This window comes from Macaca thibetana, chromosome 12, assembly GCF_024542745.1.
Source record: "Macaca thibetana thibetana isolate TM-01 chromosome 12, ASM2454274v1, whole genome shotgun sequence".
NCBI lineage: Eukaryota > Metazoa > Chordata > Mammalia > Primates > Cercopithecidae > Macaca > Macaca thibetana.
Genome location: NC_065589.1, coordinates 61,414,720 through 61,431,945, shown reverse-complemented (window position 1 = coordinate 61,431,945; position 17,226 = coordinate 61,414,720). Strand labels below are relative to the sequence as shown.

Below are 17,226 nucleotides of genomic sequence, written 5' to 3'. Positions count from 1 at the left end.
TCATTATTGTTATAGTTAGAGCTGTAAAACTGTCATGAGCAATAGGCACATTCCCTTATTAGAATTACTCTAGTACCTGGGAAAAGCTCAAGTAATTTTCTAGTGATGTGAAGGACAGACAGAGAGTATTCTGTCAATGAGACTTAGGAAGAGGACTTCGGAGGGGACTTTCAGGGGACAGTGCAGTCTCTTAGTTTGTATAGGAGACCCTGGGCTTCACATAACTCTTGTTTCGCTAAAAACCCTCAGCACTCCACTCCTAAAGGTAATACCTTTATATCTGGAAGGTTATTATGCAAATGATTTTTTAAAGTATTTCTGCATATTTTTGTGCTATTTATAATGCCTTTTATAATTCACAGCATATTTACATTTAGTGGCTACATTAACACTTCAGTGAGTGTTTATAATGCCATATATCTTTTTCTACTTGGTCCAGTTCTTTTTTTTTTTTTTTTTTTCCTTTTTTTGAACCAGAGTCTTGCTCTTGTCGCCCAGGCTGGAGTGCAGTGGTGTGATCTTGCCTCACTGCAACTCTGCCTTCCGGGTTCACGCCATTCTCCTCCCTCAGCCTCCCAAGTAGCTGGGACTACAGGCACCTGCCACCATGCCTGCTGGTTAATTTTTTTGTGTTTTTAGTAGAGACAGAGTTTCCCTGTGTTAACCAGAATAGTCTCGACCTCCTGACCTCGTGATCCGCCCGCCTTGGCCTCCCAAAGTGCTGGGATTACAGGCATAAGCCACCGTGCCCCCGGTCCTCCAGTTCTAATTTTATCTTCTATTTTGCCCATAAGTAGGCATTTTCTATATTTTAGATATTAGCAAGACCATTGCTGATGTGGAAACAGGGTGAGTGTGTCCTATTCCACCATGTCTGCCTGCATGAGACAGCAGGAATTTACAAGTTCTTTTTCTTTATGTGTTTCTTTATTACTTTGCCCCATCTTGTCTTATTTTATTTTTCTGGGGTGAATGGGTAAAGATACATTGTGTTCATGGCAAGAAGTGTAGGATTATGTAGAAAGAGACTCCAATATTGGATGCAAATCACACTTAATGTCTTTATTATGCAAATTTTTGTGGTACTTTGTGTAGCAAAACCTAAGTTATCTTGGCATTTGTCATATCACTTTTCAGTTGTTCTCAAACGGAAAAAAAAAAAAATCAGACTCTATTTCCTGTGTCCTTAGAAAAGCAACACAAGCCATTTTCTAAAAAGATGACCAATTGATTTGGCAAAAGTTTAGTGTAAAACTCCTCAAAAGCATGAAAAAATTGGTCAGACTAATATATCTGACATGACCAACAGCAGATAGCATTTTTTATTTCATATGTAAAATAGACTTGACAAGACCGCTATTTATCGGTTTAGTTTCTTTTTTCACCTTGAGCCTTATTATCTGACTTTTAGACAATATGTTTGAATATTTTTAGAGCAGAACCATAAGTTCTACAATTGTAAATTTCAAGCTGTACTATTACTTTGTGTGCACCTGAAATATTGATATATCATCAAATCATTAAGTGAGCACTTCTGTTTTATTTGTTTATAGAGTACAAGTGCCATTTTGTTACATGTATCGATTACATAGTGATCAAGTCAGAGCTTGTGGGTATCCATCATCCAAATAACATACATTTTTACCCATTAAGTAATTTCTCATCATCCACCCCCCACAACCCCTTTCCTTTCTGAGTCTTCATTGTCTATCATTCTACTTTATACATCCATGTGAACACATTTTTAAAGCACTGATTTATGAGTTAAGAGCATGTGTTATTTTACTTTCTGTGCCTGGCTAGTTTCACTTAAGATAATGACACCCCCCACCAGTTCCATCCCTGTTGCTGCAGAATACATGATTTCCTTTTTTTTAATGGCTGAATAGTATTCGTGTGTGTGTGTGTGTGTGTGTGTGTGTGTGTGTGTGAGAGAGAGAGAGAGAGAGAGAGAGAGAGAACCTCTTTGACACAGAACAGGAATCAGTATTAGGAAGGGAAATTTGGGGGTATGACCTCTGTTGTTAATGAGTTCATAGAGCATGGCAATAGCACAGGCTCTGGAGCCAGGCTGCAGGGTTTAAATCCCAGCTCCATGACATCCTGGCTCTGTCACCTTGAGCAGGTTATACCCTGTGCCTCAGTTTCCTCATCTGTAAAATTGGAGTCAGAGTATTTATTTAATATGGTGGTTGTGAGAGTTACTTGGGTAAATGTGCAGGAAGCCCATATCACAGTACCTACATTGTAAACATAAGTGTTGGCCGACACTAATGCTAATAATTTTGATTTATATTAAAAGAATGAAAATGTTCAGATAAGAAGTAAAAGCAATCGTTAAATACCTGTGTTCTGTATATTGTGTCCCAAATTAAGTTGCATAGGCTTGGAAAACATTTATATATATTTCAAAATGTATCTTTCTCATTTGAATAATGATAGCTAGAACTTTATTATATAACAGATCCAGGTGTAATCCAGGAAGTAAGAGTTTGAATCTATATATGTGATAGCCAAAGATTGAAGTGTCCTCTGTATGGAAAAAAATTTATTTGGACCTTTTAAATATTTTGGCTGAAAAGGCTCATCAGTATTTTTCCTAAATATTTGCCTTAATCTAGATCACTCTTGCTAATAACAGATACTGTAAGAATTACATATTACCACTTCACGAACAAGGCTTGTTATTTTTTTCATGTGTTAAGAATCAATGTATAGCAAATTCTACAGCTTTAACCACAGTGGTGGAAGTATAAACCCAGCCCTGATTAAAGAAATTGCTGTCTTCCATTCAATGGCTATAAGATACTTTTCTCCACTCCTTCTTTTCACGTCCCTCTTTTCCTCCTCCTCTCTTTCTCTTCCTTCCAATTCTTGCTCCTCTGTTCCTGTATGTATATATTCTGCACAAATCTGACTCCAGTTATTCCAAATGAGTTGCCATTCTTCACATGTGCCATGCCGCCTGTTGCTTCCCTGCCCTTGCACAGGCTTTTCCCTATCTCTAAATTGCATTTCCCCTTTTCTTCACTTGGCTATGACCTATGGATACTTTAATCTTATCTTGGGCATCATCTTCTATGAAAAGCCTTCCCTAATTTCCACCACTTCCTCCTCACATGCTATGTTATTAGTCTATTCTTACTTGCCATTCCTCCCCACTAAACAATGAGTTTCCTTCTGTGGTACTGCCCTGTTTTGCCAGCTCCTGGCAAATGCCTGGAATATAATAGGTGCTCACTAGCTGTCCAATGAATGAATAAATGAATGGGCATGTTTGCATATGAAAGTTTGAAAAACTTCATACAAGTCAAAAGAGGCTAGCCTTAGTATGTATAAACAAAGTAAATATAGGTGTCTACCATTTCTTTTTAACTGAAACTAGAAAAGCTTTTGCATTTTTACAATTTTACATTGTTTAACATGGAGTTATACATCAAAGATATGTTTATCGGCCGGGCGCGGTGGCTCAAGCCTGTGATCCCAGCACTTTGGGAGGCCGAGATGGGCGGATCACGAGGTCAGGAGATCGAGACCATCCTTAACACGGTGAAACCCCGTCTCTACTAAGAAATACAAAAAAATAGCCGGGCGAGGTGGCAGCGCCTGTAGTCCCAGCTACTCGGGAGGCTGAGGCCGGAGAATTGAACCCGGGAAATTGAGACAAATTTGAACCCAGGCGGAGCTTGCAGTGAGCTGAGATCCGGCCACTGCACTCCAGCCTGGGCTACAGAGCGAGACTCCGTCTCAAAAAAAAAAAAAAAAAAAAAAAAAAGATATGTTTATCTTCATTGAAATAGTAGCCAAAAATTACCACTGTTTATAAAAAGGTTTTCAGTTTGATGGTAATAAGTAATATCATGAAGACAAACTACTTTAGGTTTCTATTAAAGTAATAAAAAGCCATTGCATATAAATAAATATGTAGATAAATAGACAATACTTGGTAAAATAATGAAATGCTCTTGCAACTGTGGAATATTATTTTTCTCCTTTGTACTATATATTTACTCAGGTTTTCTTATGTTAGTTGATCAGACCTTTTTTTTCCCTTGGTATCATAGTCTGACATAATTATATACAGAAAGGTGATATAATCATTATTTTACAGAACAAATCCTTTTTCTGAAATCCTGTGTGTATGTGTGTGCAGATATCTCTAACAGATACCTTAATCATTTTCATTGGAATAGGAATTAAGTTAAGAGTCATTTTGCAAATAAGGTAAGTCTGGGCTCCCAAAGTAAAAATTCTTATGATCAAAATATTCATAGATTATGAGAAGTTATTACATGCGAGGCACTGCTCTAAGCACTTTACAGAAGTTATATCCTTTTATGCTGAGAGTGTTTTTTATTATGATCCCATTATATAAGTGAGAGAATTGAAACACAGATTAAGAAATGGACCCAGCCTAGCATGGCAGTGCCCAGTGGCAGAGCTTGGATCAGACCCCAGTGGTCTGTCTGTAGAGCCCATGCCCTAATCATTTTGTTAGATTGCCTCTCAGATGCTTCCACTCTGCTTTCTTCCATGTACAAACTATTGTGTGCAATCCTGTATATGATGATGATCGTATTTTATTTTTTTCTGTCTGAGGAAGACTGTTATTTTTCATAAAAGAGAGTTTTCTTACGTGATATGAATTAAGGTTCATTAGGTTAGTTTTCGAAGTTGCATTCTTTGTATCAAGAATTTATTTTTCCACTGTTTAAATTCTTGGATAGATGTTGCTATTGGAGCTCCACAAGAAGATGACTTGCAAGGTGCTATTTATATTTACAATGGCCGTGCAGATGGGGTCTCATCAGCCTTCTCGCAGGTAAGATACTATTCTATTTCCAAAAGAAGCATTGGTTATAATGCGTATCCTTAAAACTTCCAGGGTTATGTGGACTTTTTTTTTCTTAATTTTCTCTTTCAAATACTTCACACTTCATTTCACCATTTACTTACAGTGACAAATGATCTTATTTTAAGGGATTAATAATTCTTCAAACTCCCTTTTTCCATAAATAAGAGTTGTAGTTCATTTCCACCCTAGCTTATCTATTGACCATTAAATATTTGTCTTTGTATTTCATTAAATTGTATTCCGAGGTAGTATCCATATGATTCTAAAATATGCCCATTTGGATTTGATTAACTGTGTCTTCGCCTTGTGGCTAGAGCTCCATATTTCATGAAGATTGCACAGGGAGATCAAACACACATATGATACTCTGGGTTTCTTTCACTGTTGAGTAGTAAGATGACAGCACTTTAATCATGTCTCAGAATCTTACTCTGACTTCACTTGTGTATGTTGAAAAATCATGGCATTTCAGTGCCTAGAAAAAAAATGACATTCATATGCAGAGAAGAAAAGTTTTTTCCTTGATATTTGCATGGAAATATTAGCTGGCAGTTATTTTTGATTAGGCAAAAATGAGCAAATGGTTCTCTGTAATTGACATAAAAGAAATGTATTTGCCTAGTAAACAAAAATAGTAATTTTCTTAGTATGAATATCAGCTTAATATTTATAAACCTGTATGTGAACATGAAATTAGACATGTGGAATAGAAAGTACATATCTGGCTAGGATTGTTCTTGTTAAAAAGCCGGCTTTTATCAAAAGCCTCAGTCATAGGCTCCACTAAGTGATTATAGACATCTTGTTTTCCAAATTACTTATTTAATTGTTCATGTTGGGAAAGGAAGTAAATATAGATCCTGAAGAGACCTAAGGAAGCCAGGCATGGTGGTGTGCACCTGTAATCTCAGCTACTCAGGAAGCTGAGCTGGGAAGACTGCTTGAACCCAGGAGTTCCAGGCCAGGCCAGGTGCCATAGTGAGACCCCTATCTCTGAAAAGACTTGAGAGGGAGTCAGGACTATTTTAGAAAATCTGTACAACATAATTTTCCCTTTGCTCACAAAGTAAAGTAAATTTTTTTAGTCACAAAATAAATGTCGTCTGTTCATTTCAAGCTGGAAAATTTGTCACTCTTGGAAGTATTTGATTTAACTAAAATGCAACGTTGTTAGTAGATGTGCCAAGGCATGCCTGGGAAAGCTCATTATTTAGCTAAATCATTGCTTCTCTGGTATATTAGTATTCAAAAACTACTTCCCACTCAACTTTCCTATTTTTCAGAGAATCGAAGGACTTCAGATCAGCAAATCGTTAAGTATGTTTGGACAGTCTATATCAGGACAAATTGATGCAGATAATAATGGATATGTAGGTGAGTAATTAGTTTATCATAGTTTATAAATTGGAATAAGCTCTATTATAGATATTGCTTTATAGTGAAGTACATAATACTGGTATGAAAGACTTCATCTTACTGATAATTTTTTTATTCATTTTTAAAGTTCTCCTTAATTCAAGGATGGGCCTAAAATGATCAAGTAATTCCTCAGCTTAACAGTGTTAGCTACTCAATGTTATAGTCTGTGTTTTTGAAAAAATGAAAGCACTCATGAAAATCAAATAGATAATGAGGAAAAGAAAGAAAACTTATTTAGAAAGGAAATTTGAATGTTTCTAGTCCAAAAATTGAATTTTGTTTTAGTAAACTTCTTTTTACCATAAAGTTTATGATATATCATAATGGGATGACTGTTATACATGAGTAGATTCAGAGAAAAGAGAAATGAATTGTAAGATGTTAGCATATAGTCTCTAATTTTCTACAAGTAGTGTTTTTAGGTAGTCAAAGGTGATACGCAGTTCAGTACTTATGGCTGAAAAGTAATTCTCTTTGACTAATGATGATCATTAATCTGTGGTTTTTTTTATCCTCCAGATGTAGCAGTTGGTGCTTTTCGGTCTGATTCTGCTGTGTTGCTAAGGTAAGATTGATATATTTCACTGCTTAATGGCAATTTGGTTTAATTGTAAATGATGGGAGGCAGTGTTTAAAATCAGCAGTGGTAGTGACCTCATGATACTCTTTTGGTATTCTGAAGTTTAATTATTGCACTTTAGGGTATTTTTTTCACCTTACAGAGATATAATTAAATCATCAAAGTCAATATTTTTGGACATTTAAATAAAAAGTTATTTTTCCCTGTGCACAGAAATGTAATTAGTATGTACACACATAATAAGGAAGACTCATGAAATTACTTGGTCAATGTAAACTGACAAAACAAATACACTTCTTAAGGAAAAATAATTCTGTAATTAACATTGCTAATTTTATTTCCTTCTCAGGACAAGACCTGTAGTCATTGTTGAAGCTTCTTTAAGCCACCCTGAGTCAGTAAATAGAACGAAATTTGACTGTGTTGAAAATGGATGGCCTTCTGTGTGCATGGATCTAACACTTTGTTTCTCATATAAGGGCAAGGAAGTTCCAGGTTACATTGGTGAGTATGCCTTACAAAATTAATCCTTCATGGGGTGCGGTTCTTTCATTAATCCCACAGTCCTGTTTGGAGCCCTCACCGGTTTTCACCATGGAGATCTTTAGAGCAGGGGCGAGAAACTACCTGATGCATACTTTTCCTCTCCATCGTCCAGATTCTTGCATTGTTCTAACTAATGAGTTGGGCACATTAGAAGGCTGTAGTTGTTTAGAGATTATGAGAAGCAAAGGACATAGTATCTCTTGCTATGTTAGTTTAAGGTAAACCAACTGAGCTTAACCCGTGAAATCTCTTTCTTCATATTTTATCCAATTTCAATAATTGAAGAAAGCCAAGTATGGTGGCTCATGTCTGTAATCTCAGCACTTTAGGTGGCTGAGGCTTGAGCCCAGGAGGTCCAGGCTACAGCGAGCTATGATCACACCACTGCATTCCAGCCTGAGCAATGGAATGAGACCCTGTCTCAAAAAAATAATAATCATAAAAATATTTTAAAAATTGAAGAAGCTAGACCTGATTCTATCTTATATAAATAATATGCCCGTTAACAATTTACTGCGACTACAAGCTCCTAAGAACCATACCCATTTCCCTATGTATAGACAACTCTCAATTATCTGCTCTGGAGAACGTATCATTGATACAGCTCATCCAAAATCATGGTGGCGAATTCCAAATCATGTATATGTGACTTTATAAGCATTTTTGCTAGCAGATTAATGTTCCTAATTATTTTATTTAGGCTAATATGAAAATAACTACTAGTGAAACTAGCCTGTGGTAGGAGAAGAGCATATCTGGGCATATCATTTAGAGATTAATAATTCACAATATTTATGATCCTCTATTAGGACCTGTCAAGAGTTTATTGTATTCATGACCCTGCAGGCTGCTGTTATCTAAACAGCGTGAAGGGCCCACATACTTATTAAATAATACCATGGATATGTAATAGATGTCTCAGTATGCATTAGGTACACAATGAGCCTGTACCTGAAAGGTACACAATGACTCTGATATCTCTGCTTTAGATCAGACTTATTTTTAATAGTGCCCTGGAAAAGTCATGGCCAGAGCTACAGTAATAAGAGGGTGGGCAAGCCTTCATCTAGTTATTGATTTGAAAATGGCGGTTTGAGAACCTGACCACACAGTAAATTACACATTAACACAGACAAGCTGATGGATAATCTGAAAGACACACACTGAGTAGATGGGGCACTTTCCTTTTATGTAAAACCAGTGTTTTCTCTACTAACAATTCCATTGTGACCAGATATTTTTAAAAATAGTTGAAGACAAACATATGAAACACATAAATAATCATCACATTATTAGAGAAACATATCTTAGAATTATCACAAAATGACTCCCAGGAGAAATAATTCACATGGCAAGCATGTTTAATAAAACCAGGACATTTTGACTCTTACTAGTAGTGGATTATTTTTCACCTCATTTTCATTTACTCTTTTTCTTAACTCAGGACAATGAACTTGTAGATAGCTATTTCAGTTGCAGTGCTATTTCTCTGAGGTATTGAATCTCAGTTATAATTTTGAAATCCAATTGACTTGGACTTCATTATTTTCCAACTAAAAAGATGACTGAAGGATTTATTTGAAATGTATAAAGAATAATATAGATTTTATGCTTGTTTCCTTGAAATAAGTAGGTAAAATTCTTCTAGAAGTGTAAGTTACTCCTAAAATATAAATGAACATGTCAAGAATTACATAAATTCTTTAAACTATCACATATGAATTATTGCTTCTATATAATGAGTGACACCTCAGAAGAATATTATATTTAGCTTGCATGGCAAAGAACCCATTTAGATTCGTGAAATGGGTCTCACTTTCTTGGTAAGATCTGGCTGGGAAGTTTTTGTTTGCTTTTAACAGTTCTTTCTCTTCTTTTTTTTTTTTTTTTTTTAATAATTTGGAGATCTTCATGAGCAGATGAATATTTACTATGTCAGATTTGAAATAAACCCTGCCAAACCGCTAGAATATTTATTGAGAGAATTTTTTTAAAAATTGCACAAATTAACACTGGAAGGTCAAACTAGAAACCAATAACATGTAGAGGAAGGACAGATAATCAGGGCATAAGACTGGAAAGATGACATTTTTAAGAAAACCGTATACATAGATTTGACTTAATCATGTGTTCACTTCGTGTATAAAAAATAAAAAGCCTTCAGATCAAACAAATCTAAAATTTAAAAAAAGTCATATATAAAATTAGTCATATAACCACATAAGATAGAATTTTTCCAAGTAACATTTGAGCAAAGCGCTGTGTCTATACTTTCTTAGTCAATGTTCTGAGGAAAAAATGACTCCAAAGGAATCTGAACCATTATGCAAGACTTTTATTAGCAACAATGTTTACATTTTTATATATAGGAGGTTTAAGCAAATAACTAAAGATTTTAGTGTTAATAGAAATCTAGAGGAAAGTTCATAAATCTTTATTTATAAAAGCAATTTGTAAAATTTGTATTTTTAATTGTTCCCTCTTATTTCAGGTTAGTCTTTAAAAAGCTGCTTAATAAAGAGAATTCCAGATATTATTTCCAGTAATCTATATAACTTTGACTATTAGCACTTCAAAAATAACAATAGATGTATTTCAGTAAATAGATTAACTGCGATTCTCTATATTTTTGCAGTTTTGTTTTATAACATGAGTTTGGATGTGAACAGAAAGACAGAGTCTCCACCAAGATTCTATTTTTCTTCTAATGGAACTTCTGACGTGATTACAGGAAGCATACAAGTGTCCAGCGGAGTAGCTAACTGTAGAACACATCAAGCATTTATGCGGGTAATGTAAGCTATTTTTTATTAATGAATATGTGAACTTCAATGTTGTTGATAGAGAGCAACTTATCGTATTGGTGTCTTTTTATAAAACGTAGATAAAAGCAACTGTTACCCCTCCTAAACTATGACCTTGTTGCTCCAGTTAAAGTATTAGACAGTCTCAACCCAAGTAATTCAGAGTCCTCTTATTGTATCATCCTTTTTCACGTTTATCACATTTGACCTCATCATTTGAAAACACTTGCCTTTTCCTTTCTAAAATTTCATTTTTCCTATCCCTTTTATCTACTTGCCTAGAAATACACATCTTCAGTAGCTCAACTGAACCTCAAATCTTTTCCATGGTATGTTTTTTGGGGTGGGTCAGGGGAGGTGGGGAAGTTAGTTTGTTTTTCATAGGACTCCAGTGAAGCAGAATACAACATGGCTGCTTTTGGATTATGTCTTTGTCTCCGTGCCAGCTTTGTCAGTGATGTCAGTGGGAACTCGCGCAGTTGTAGCATGGTGGGGATCATCTGTGGGCCAGGACGACAGCTCTCATGATGGTTTGGGGTATGTCCTGCCAAAGCACAGTCGATTTCATGTTTCTTTTATTAAAACACTCATTCCCAAACTGATCATCGCACTCCTCACATTGGTCAAATTTTATCATATGAAGCCGTGCCAGGTCTTTTTCATTAGGGAACAGTGTACTTCATCAGAAAATCTATTGTCACAAAAAGCCAAACTATTCCCAGGAGCCCTTTCTGGGATTTCAAATAGTAGCTTCAGCTTAGGGCTTAATTTTCCCTTAGATACTTATTCCAAGCAAATGTAAGCAAGCATCATCAAGACTTCAATACACTATTAAATGCTAAGAGCAATAATCCCCATGCTATTTCCTCATTTCCCTTAACAGTTTTTATTGTTGTACTAGAATAAAGCTATTAGATGGTTCAGAGCCAAAAGTATAGAATATTAATGTAACTATCATTTATATGGTAGGAACTAAAGAGGTTCTTTTTTTCATGCTTCATAGATGTCGTTTTACTTACCTTAGTCAATTGTAGAGACAAATATTGAGATCGTTTTAAAGGCAATAAAAGGGCCAACATTAGATGTTCACAAAGAAACACGTTGTGTTAAAAATTTGCAAAAGTGATCTGGTTTATTTAGTCCTGTGTTTCTTGGCATCGTTCCTATAAATAAGGGATCATCAAAATTGTACACCTTTTTTGGAGCAAATTTGTAGCAGAAATGATTAGCAAAGGTAAGTGTTTTGTTGCATGTATATTTGTAGTGTTACCATGGTTTTGATGGTAGCAGGATTCAGCTATTGCCTTTGTACCATATTGTAAATATTAAATGATAGCACTTACTGCTGGGATTGTACATGGCAAACACAACTAATAACAGAGCTCTAACTCTAGAGCCAGTATTCTTAACCAGTACATGTTCTGTGTTACAAGAAAGATAGAGGTCTATAATGAAATTTTAGAAAGCCATTTTTTTTTTTTAAGATGGAGTCTTGGTCTGTTGCCAAGGCTGACTTTTTAAAAATGATCATTTCCTTCAGTATCTTTTTCTCTTCCTAAATTACCTTGCTTGTGTTTGGAACACTTTTAAAACTCATATAGAAAGGCAAAAAGTTACTCCAACCCTCTCCTTTGTAACAAACCCACACAGAAGATAAGAACCATAGTTGCAGCTACCCTGAACTTGAGTTCTGTCAAGGAGCTGTAGCTGTTACTTAAGAAGGTGTAGGAATGTAATGAGTGTATTTCCCACCTCCACCAGGGTGATAGCCCAAGGAATTAGGAAACATTAACACTCTTAAGTTTCTACAGTCTGAAAGCATAAGACAGCAATCTGAATTCTTCCATCTTCCTAATACTAGAAAAGAAGATGCATAGCGGTTGGGATGCCTGGGTTGTTCCTGTGTTCCATAAAACACATCTGGTACCATGGTACCAGGAGTGGGAGTGTTAACATATGTATCTATTTTGTCTCTGCATTCCTTACAATGAAATGAAGTGACATTTGTTAATTATATACTCCACCCACAATCCCCACTTGTCAGAGGACTCCCTGCCTGCCTGTTGGTTGGACATGCTTTACTCGTATAGTTGTCCCTACTGGCCATTCACTCAATTAATTTGATATTTATTGAGTACTTACATTGTGTCAAATTCTGTATATACCAGTGAATGGGACATATAAAGATTATTACCCTCATGGAACTTATAGTCTACTGGGGTGAGACAAAAAAAAGATAAAAATATACATTTTATAGTATTTTGGAAGATACGGGTGATGAAAAAAGGAGGGCAGAGTATAGAAATGTGCAGTGCTGGAGAAGGAGTGAAATGTACAATTTTAAACAGGATACTCAGAGTAGGCTTCATTCAGAAAGTGACAGCTGAGCAAAGACGTGAAGGAAGTAAGGAAGTTGCCCATGTAGATATCTAGGGCAGTTGTTCTTTGTTTTAGGGTGTAATAGCAACACCTGTAGGGCTTCTGAAAACACAAATTGCTGGCCGCATCTAGAATCCCTGATTTAGTAGGTCTGCAGAAAGGCCTGAGAATTTGCATTTCTGCAAAGTTCCCAGGGGACCCATCCTTTGAGAACACCTGGTTCAGAAGAAGAGTATTCCAGTGAGAAAAGCTGAGTCAAAGGCCTGAAGAATGTACCTGGTTATTTTAAAGAACAATAGGGAGGCAAGGATGGCTAGAAATGTAAGCAAAGGGAAGAATGGTGGAAGGAGAGATTATGCAAAACCTGTGGCTTTTTCTCTGAGAGAAAGGTGGATCTATAACAGCATTTTGTCAGAGAAGTCACATGATCTAACATAGGTATACAAAGGAACACTCTAGCTGCTGTGTTGTGAATAGAGTAGGAGATAAAGAGTTGACACATGGAGAAGAGGCTACTGTGGTAACACAGGTGAGAGATGGTTCCAACAAAAGTGGTGGCAGTGGATATGGTGAGAAGTAGTCGAAGTCAATTTGCTGACATCCAATTTACAATTTGCTGACAGACTGGATGTCTGGCATCTGAGAAAGAGGCTCTATGATGACTCCAGGGTCTTTAGCCTGAGCCACTTGGAGAATGTAGTTTTCATCAATTGAGACAATATTTCAGGAGAACACCTTTTGAGTGGAAAATTCTAGAGTTCAGTCATGGGCCTGCTAGCTAGAGAGACCTATTTTAAGTGTAAATATCAACTAAGCCTTTGTATATACTCATCTTGAGTTGAGGACAGGCAGAGAACAGGAAAGGTAACTTAATATATCTTTGGCATATGGATGGTATTTAAAATCATATTAAGATGGCTGAGATCAGAAGAGGGTCAGTGTCTGCACTCTGGGCCCCTACAACATGAAGAGGTTGGCAAGAAGAGGCCCACAAGGGAGATAAGAAGGTCCAATCAGTAAGAAAGGAAGAAAATCAACAGTGTTTGGCATCCTGGAAGTGAAGTGAATAAAGCCAAAGGGGAAAGCATGATGATGTTTTCTATACGGCAGCTTGATCGAATAAGACGAGGGCTGAAAACTCGCCATTGGATTTATAATGTGGAGGCTGTTGGTGGTGATGACAAAAGCATTTCAGACAGTAGTGGAGGGGGTGGGGGAAAGAAAGGAATTGGAAGCGTTATAGGTTATTCTTTCAAAAGTTTTGCCTCAAAGGTGACCAAAGAAATGGAATTGGGGGTCAGTAGCTGAAGTGGAGTGAAGAGTTCTCTGGGTTTTTGTCTTTTAAGACGGGAGAAGCATTAGCATGTTTTTATGCTGATAGGCATGCTGCAATAGAGTGAAAAACTTGGGATATATGTAACAGGGGAGAAGAGCTGGAACTAAATTCTTGAAGGCAAAAAGGGAAGGATTAAATGTACAAGTGAAAGGGTTGGTTCTAGATAGGTATGTGCATGGTTCATCTGAGTATGTGCTTACAGGTGCTGAGTAGATGTGATGAGGACTATGGAAGTTCTTGTCTGATTGCTTTAATAATCTCAGTGAACTAAGAAGCAAACTCATCAACCAGAGTATGGATGAAGGAAGTGGTATTTGGAGTTTGGGAAGATGTGAAATAGTCTTCCAGGAGAATGTGAGAGTAACAAAATACAGGGTGGTTGTCAGATGGTGTCTGGGACCACTTGCACTCATTGTCATAAACTGAGTGTAGCCTGTGTGTTTGTGTGTGTGTGTGTTTTTTTTTCCCCCCCAGTCACATTCAACCTTACAGGCAGGAGTAGATGAAGAGTTACAATTAACCAGGGTTGTGGTTTGATCAAGAGAGTGAAGCAAGCAAGGAGCATGCAGCAGGAGGGAATATACAAGGGAATGGTTATATTTTTGGTTGCGAAGTTGAAGCAGGCTAAGGAGGGGAGGGGTCACACCAAGAGGGTGAAGGACCAGGAAAGAAATTTCAATCAGAGATCCCAGTACAATCAGCAAATTGTTGGAATTGACTATTAAAGGGATTGAGCTGCAAAGATGGCACAGATATAAAATGTAAAAGCCTTGGAGACCTAAACGTGAGGAAAAGATTGAATTTTGCTTTTATTTTTGCTGACAATTCTTTGATTACCTTATGCAAATGAAAGCCTTTAAACTTTATTACAAAATCCATTGTGTTCTTTGATGGTGGGGAATTCGGCTGTCAAAAAGACTCCAGATCTTAAGTTTATATAAAATTTATGTTTAAAAACTTATTCTCTTTTAATCACAATTCTTTAGTTTTATGCTAGATATTCTTGGACTAGAGGTGCATTTTTAATAGTCTAATAAGGATCTATATCACTGTCATGTAGATTTTTGTTCTGGCATGTTATTTTTCTGAGGCTATGTGTTCATTTTTCTGGTTTGTAGGGGAATCAGTTTTCTTAAGTCTAATCATAATTAAAATAGTATCACACAGGATTACTTTGCTTGACTGGTCAAAATTTGTTCCTCAAAAAATAAGGAAGAAATTGTCTTTATTTTTTAATTTAAAAAAAAAAAAACCTTTGTATTTTAGTTGATTATAATTAGGCCAAGCTTTAATTTTTGCCATCAGAGCCATACAATTATTAGCTTTTGCTAAAGAGTTCATAATGATATTTCTGAAATATAAGGGAAATGGTTAATTTCATTTATACCATTTAGTGTTTTATCTATTGAAATCCTCTTCTATTAGACATTGCTTTTTCCTCTATGGAAAAGATGTTTCCCCATTTATGTAAGTATATGAAAATCTTTGTTTTTGCTTTATTTAAATATACAACTTCATCAAATTTTAGAGATTTCTTAGGACAAGGGATAATTTTGATGCAGTTTTGATTTAGAGAAATCCAAACTGTAACTCGAAATTTAGTTTTTAGACATGTTAGAGCAGCCATGGTAGTGAAACTTCACTTGAAATGTTGACGGATGATATCTCTTGGTTGATCTTGATGGAATCTCTGCATCAAAATATCCCCTGATATTTGAGAAGAGAAGAAGGGTGCTACATTGGGATAACAAAAGAAGCAAAAGATTGCCTGTTTGTCTGCATTTCCGATAAAGCTAGAACTACTGGCTTAGTTGCTGAACAAAGAATGCCTGTCCCCAGAGATATTCTGAGAGCCAGTGAATTCAGTGGCCTTAGCGTGTTTTATTAAAATCATGATATCAACCTACCTGTGTAGATTAGTTAATTCTTTTCTTTCTTTGATTTCTCAAATTCCTGAATTTTAGATTTCTGAAATACAGGGAGTTTATTTTGCTATGTAAATCTTTAGGTGACTTCTAAAACTCATCTTTTTTCCATAGTAATTTCAGGAAAACAAATGTGTATTTGATTAGTAAATTTTTTTGTGTGTTTTTAAATTTCATTTGCTTATATTATTGAGTGATACATGCACATAGCTTAATGAAATGTCATTTACTCCAAAGAAGAAATTTTTTAATGATAGCACACTATGGACTGATTCATATATGCAGACATTTCTGCTGAAAATCTAAGTGTGAGCAAACTATATAATTGTACCAATATTATGGTATTCTAGAAGTGAATTGATTATTATAACATTTTAGTTTTTTGTTAGGTTGCAAGATCTTTGAGGCAGGATATTATCTTTTGCATATTTGTATTCTTAGAGCTAGCACAATCCATTACATAAGGCAGAAAATAAATATTTAACACATTTATGGATGCTATGTTCTTGGTGCTATTTAAAAAATTCTATAAGAAAAATCTGAGAATGTTCTATTGGTATCATGGTTAGGGCATTTGTCTTGGGGGTGCTGTCTTTTCTCAGGAAATTGTAGTGCCAGATGTTTAACAGTTCTCTACCACTTGAGACAAGCTTACTACATAAAGGGACTGCAATTTTACAGGATGGTGATGGTTCAGGTGACAACCTATGTCTTGGTCTCAGCTTTTCCTTCCCAAGCCCTACATAAGCACCAGAGAGGTATTTCAAAAATCTAGTCATATTCCTTGCTTAAAATCTTCCTATGTAAGAGCCTCCCCAACCCCTTTTATGTGTCGATTAGGTGGCCCTACTTCTTCTGTATTTGGGCATGTCTGTATCAGAATATTCATCCCCCACACTGTCTATGTGGATTTGTGGAACATAGATTGGGACAGGCACTGACTTTCAGTTTTGTATCCCTAGAGCTGCCTTGGACACAGTAGACCCATGAATAGATAGCTTCAGATATTTATTCCTGACATTATTGTTTAGTGATATAAAATTTTTTGGCCCACCCTTTAAATAAATTAACAGGACATGGGCCTGTTGCTCAGCTCTCAAGCTGGCCAGAAATACAGATTTCCATGAAAGTCAAGCAAGAAGACAGACGTTATATAATTTCAGGCATGTGCTAATTTGCATGCTTGTGGGCACCCTATTTTATGTAATTGTCCATAAAAATGTGGCATGGAATCTTCATTATTTTTAATATACATAGCACTTGCCCATCCAAATTTAAAAATTTAAACAAATCTACTTTTTTACTCCCAAATATTTAATCACTTTAAGACATTTTTGATATTACAGATTTTGTCCTTAGGTGGAGCTGCTAAAGTTAGTGTG

The 17,226-nt window shown here is 36.0% G+C and overlaps 1 protein-coding gene across 1 annotated transcript in view; it reads left to right on the top strand.

Annotated features, from left to right (window-relative positions):
* The window catches only part of ITGA4 (integrin subunit alpha 4), an 80,294-nt gene that overhangs the window by 30,920 nt on the left and 32,148 nt on the right, over window positions 1-17,226 (top strand). Inside the window, exons 11-15 of the mRNA XM_050750529.1 lie at window positions 4,728-4,822; window positions 6,139-6,229; window positions 6,794-6,839; window positions 7,204-7,358; window positions 10,036-10,190. Of these exons, the coding sequence (XP_050606486.1) occupies window positions 4,728-4,822; window positions 6,139-6,229; window positions 6,794-6,839; window positions 7,204-7,358; window positions 10,036-10,190 (542 nt within the window). The remainder of the gene's footprint in view (window positions 1-4,727; window positions 4,823-6,138; window positions 6,230-6,793; window positions 6,840-7,203; window positions 7,359-10,035; window positions 10,191-17,226) is intronic.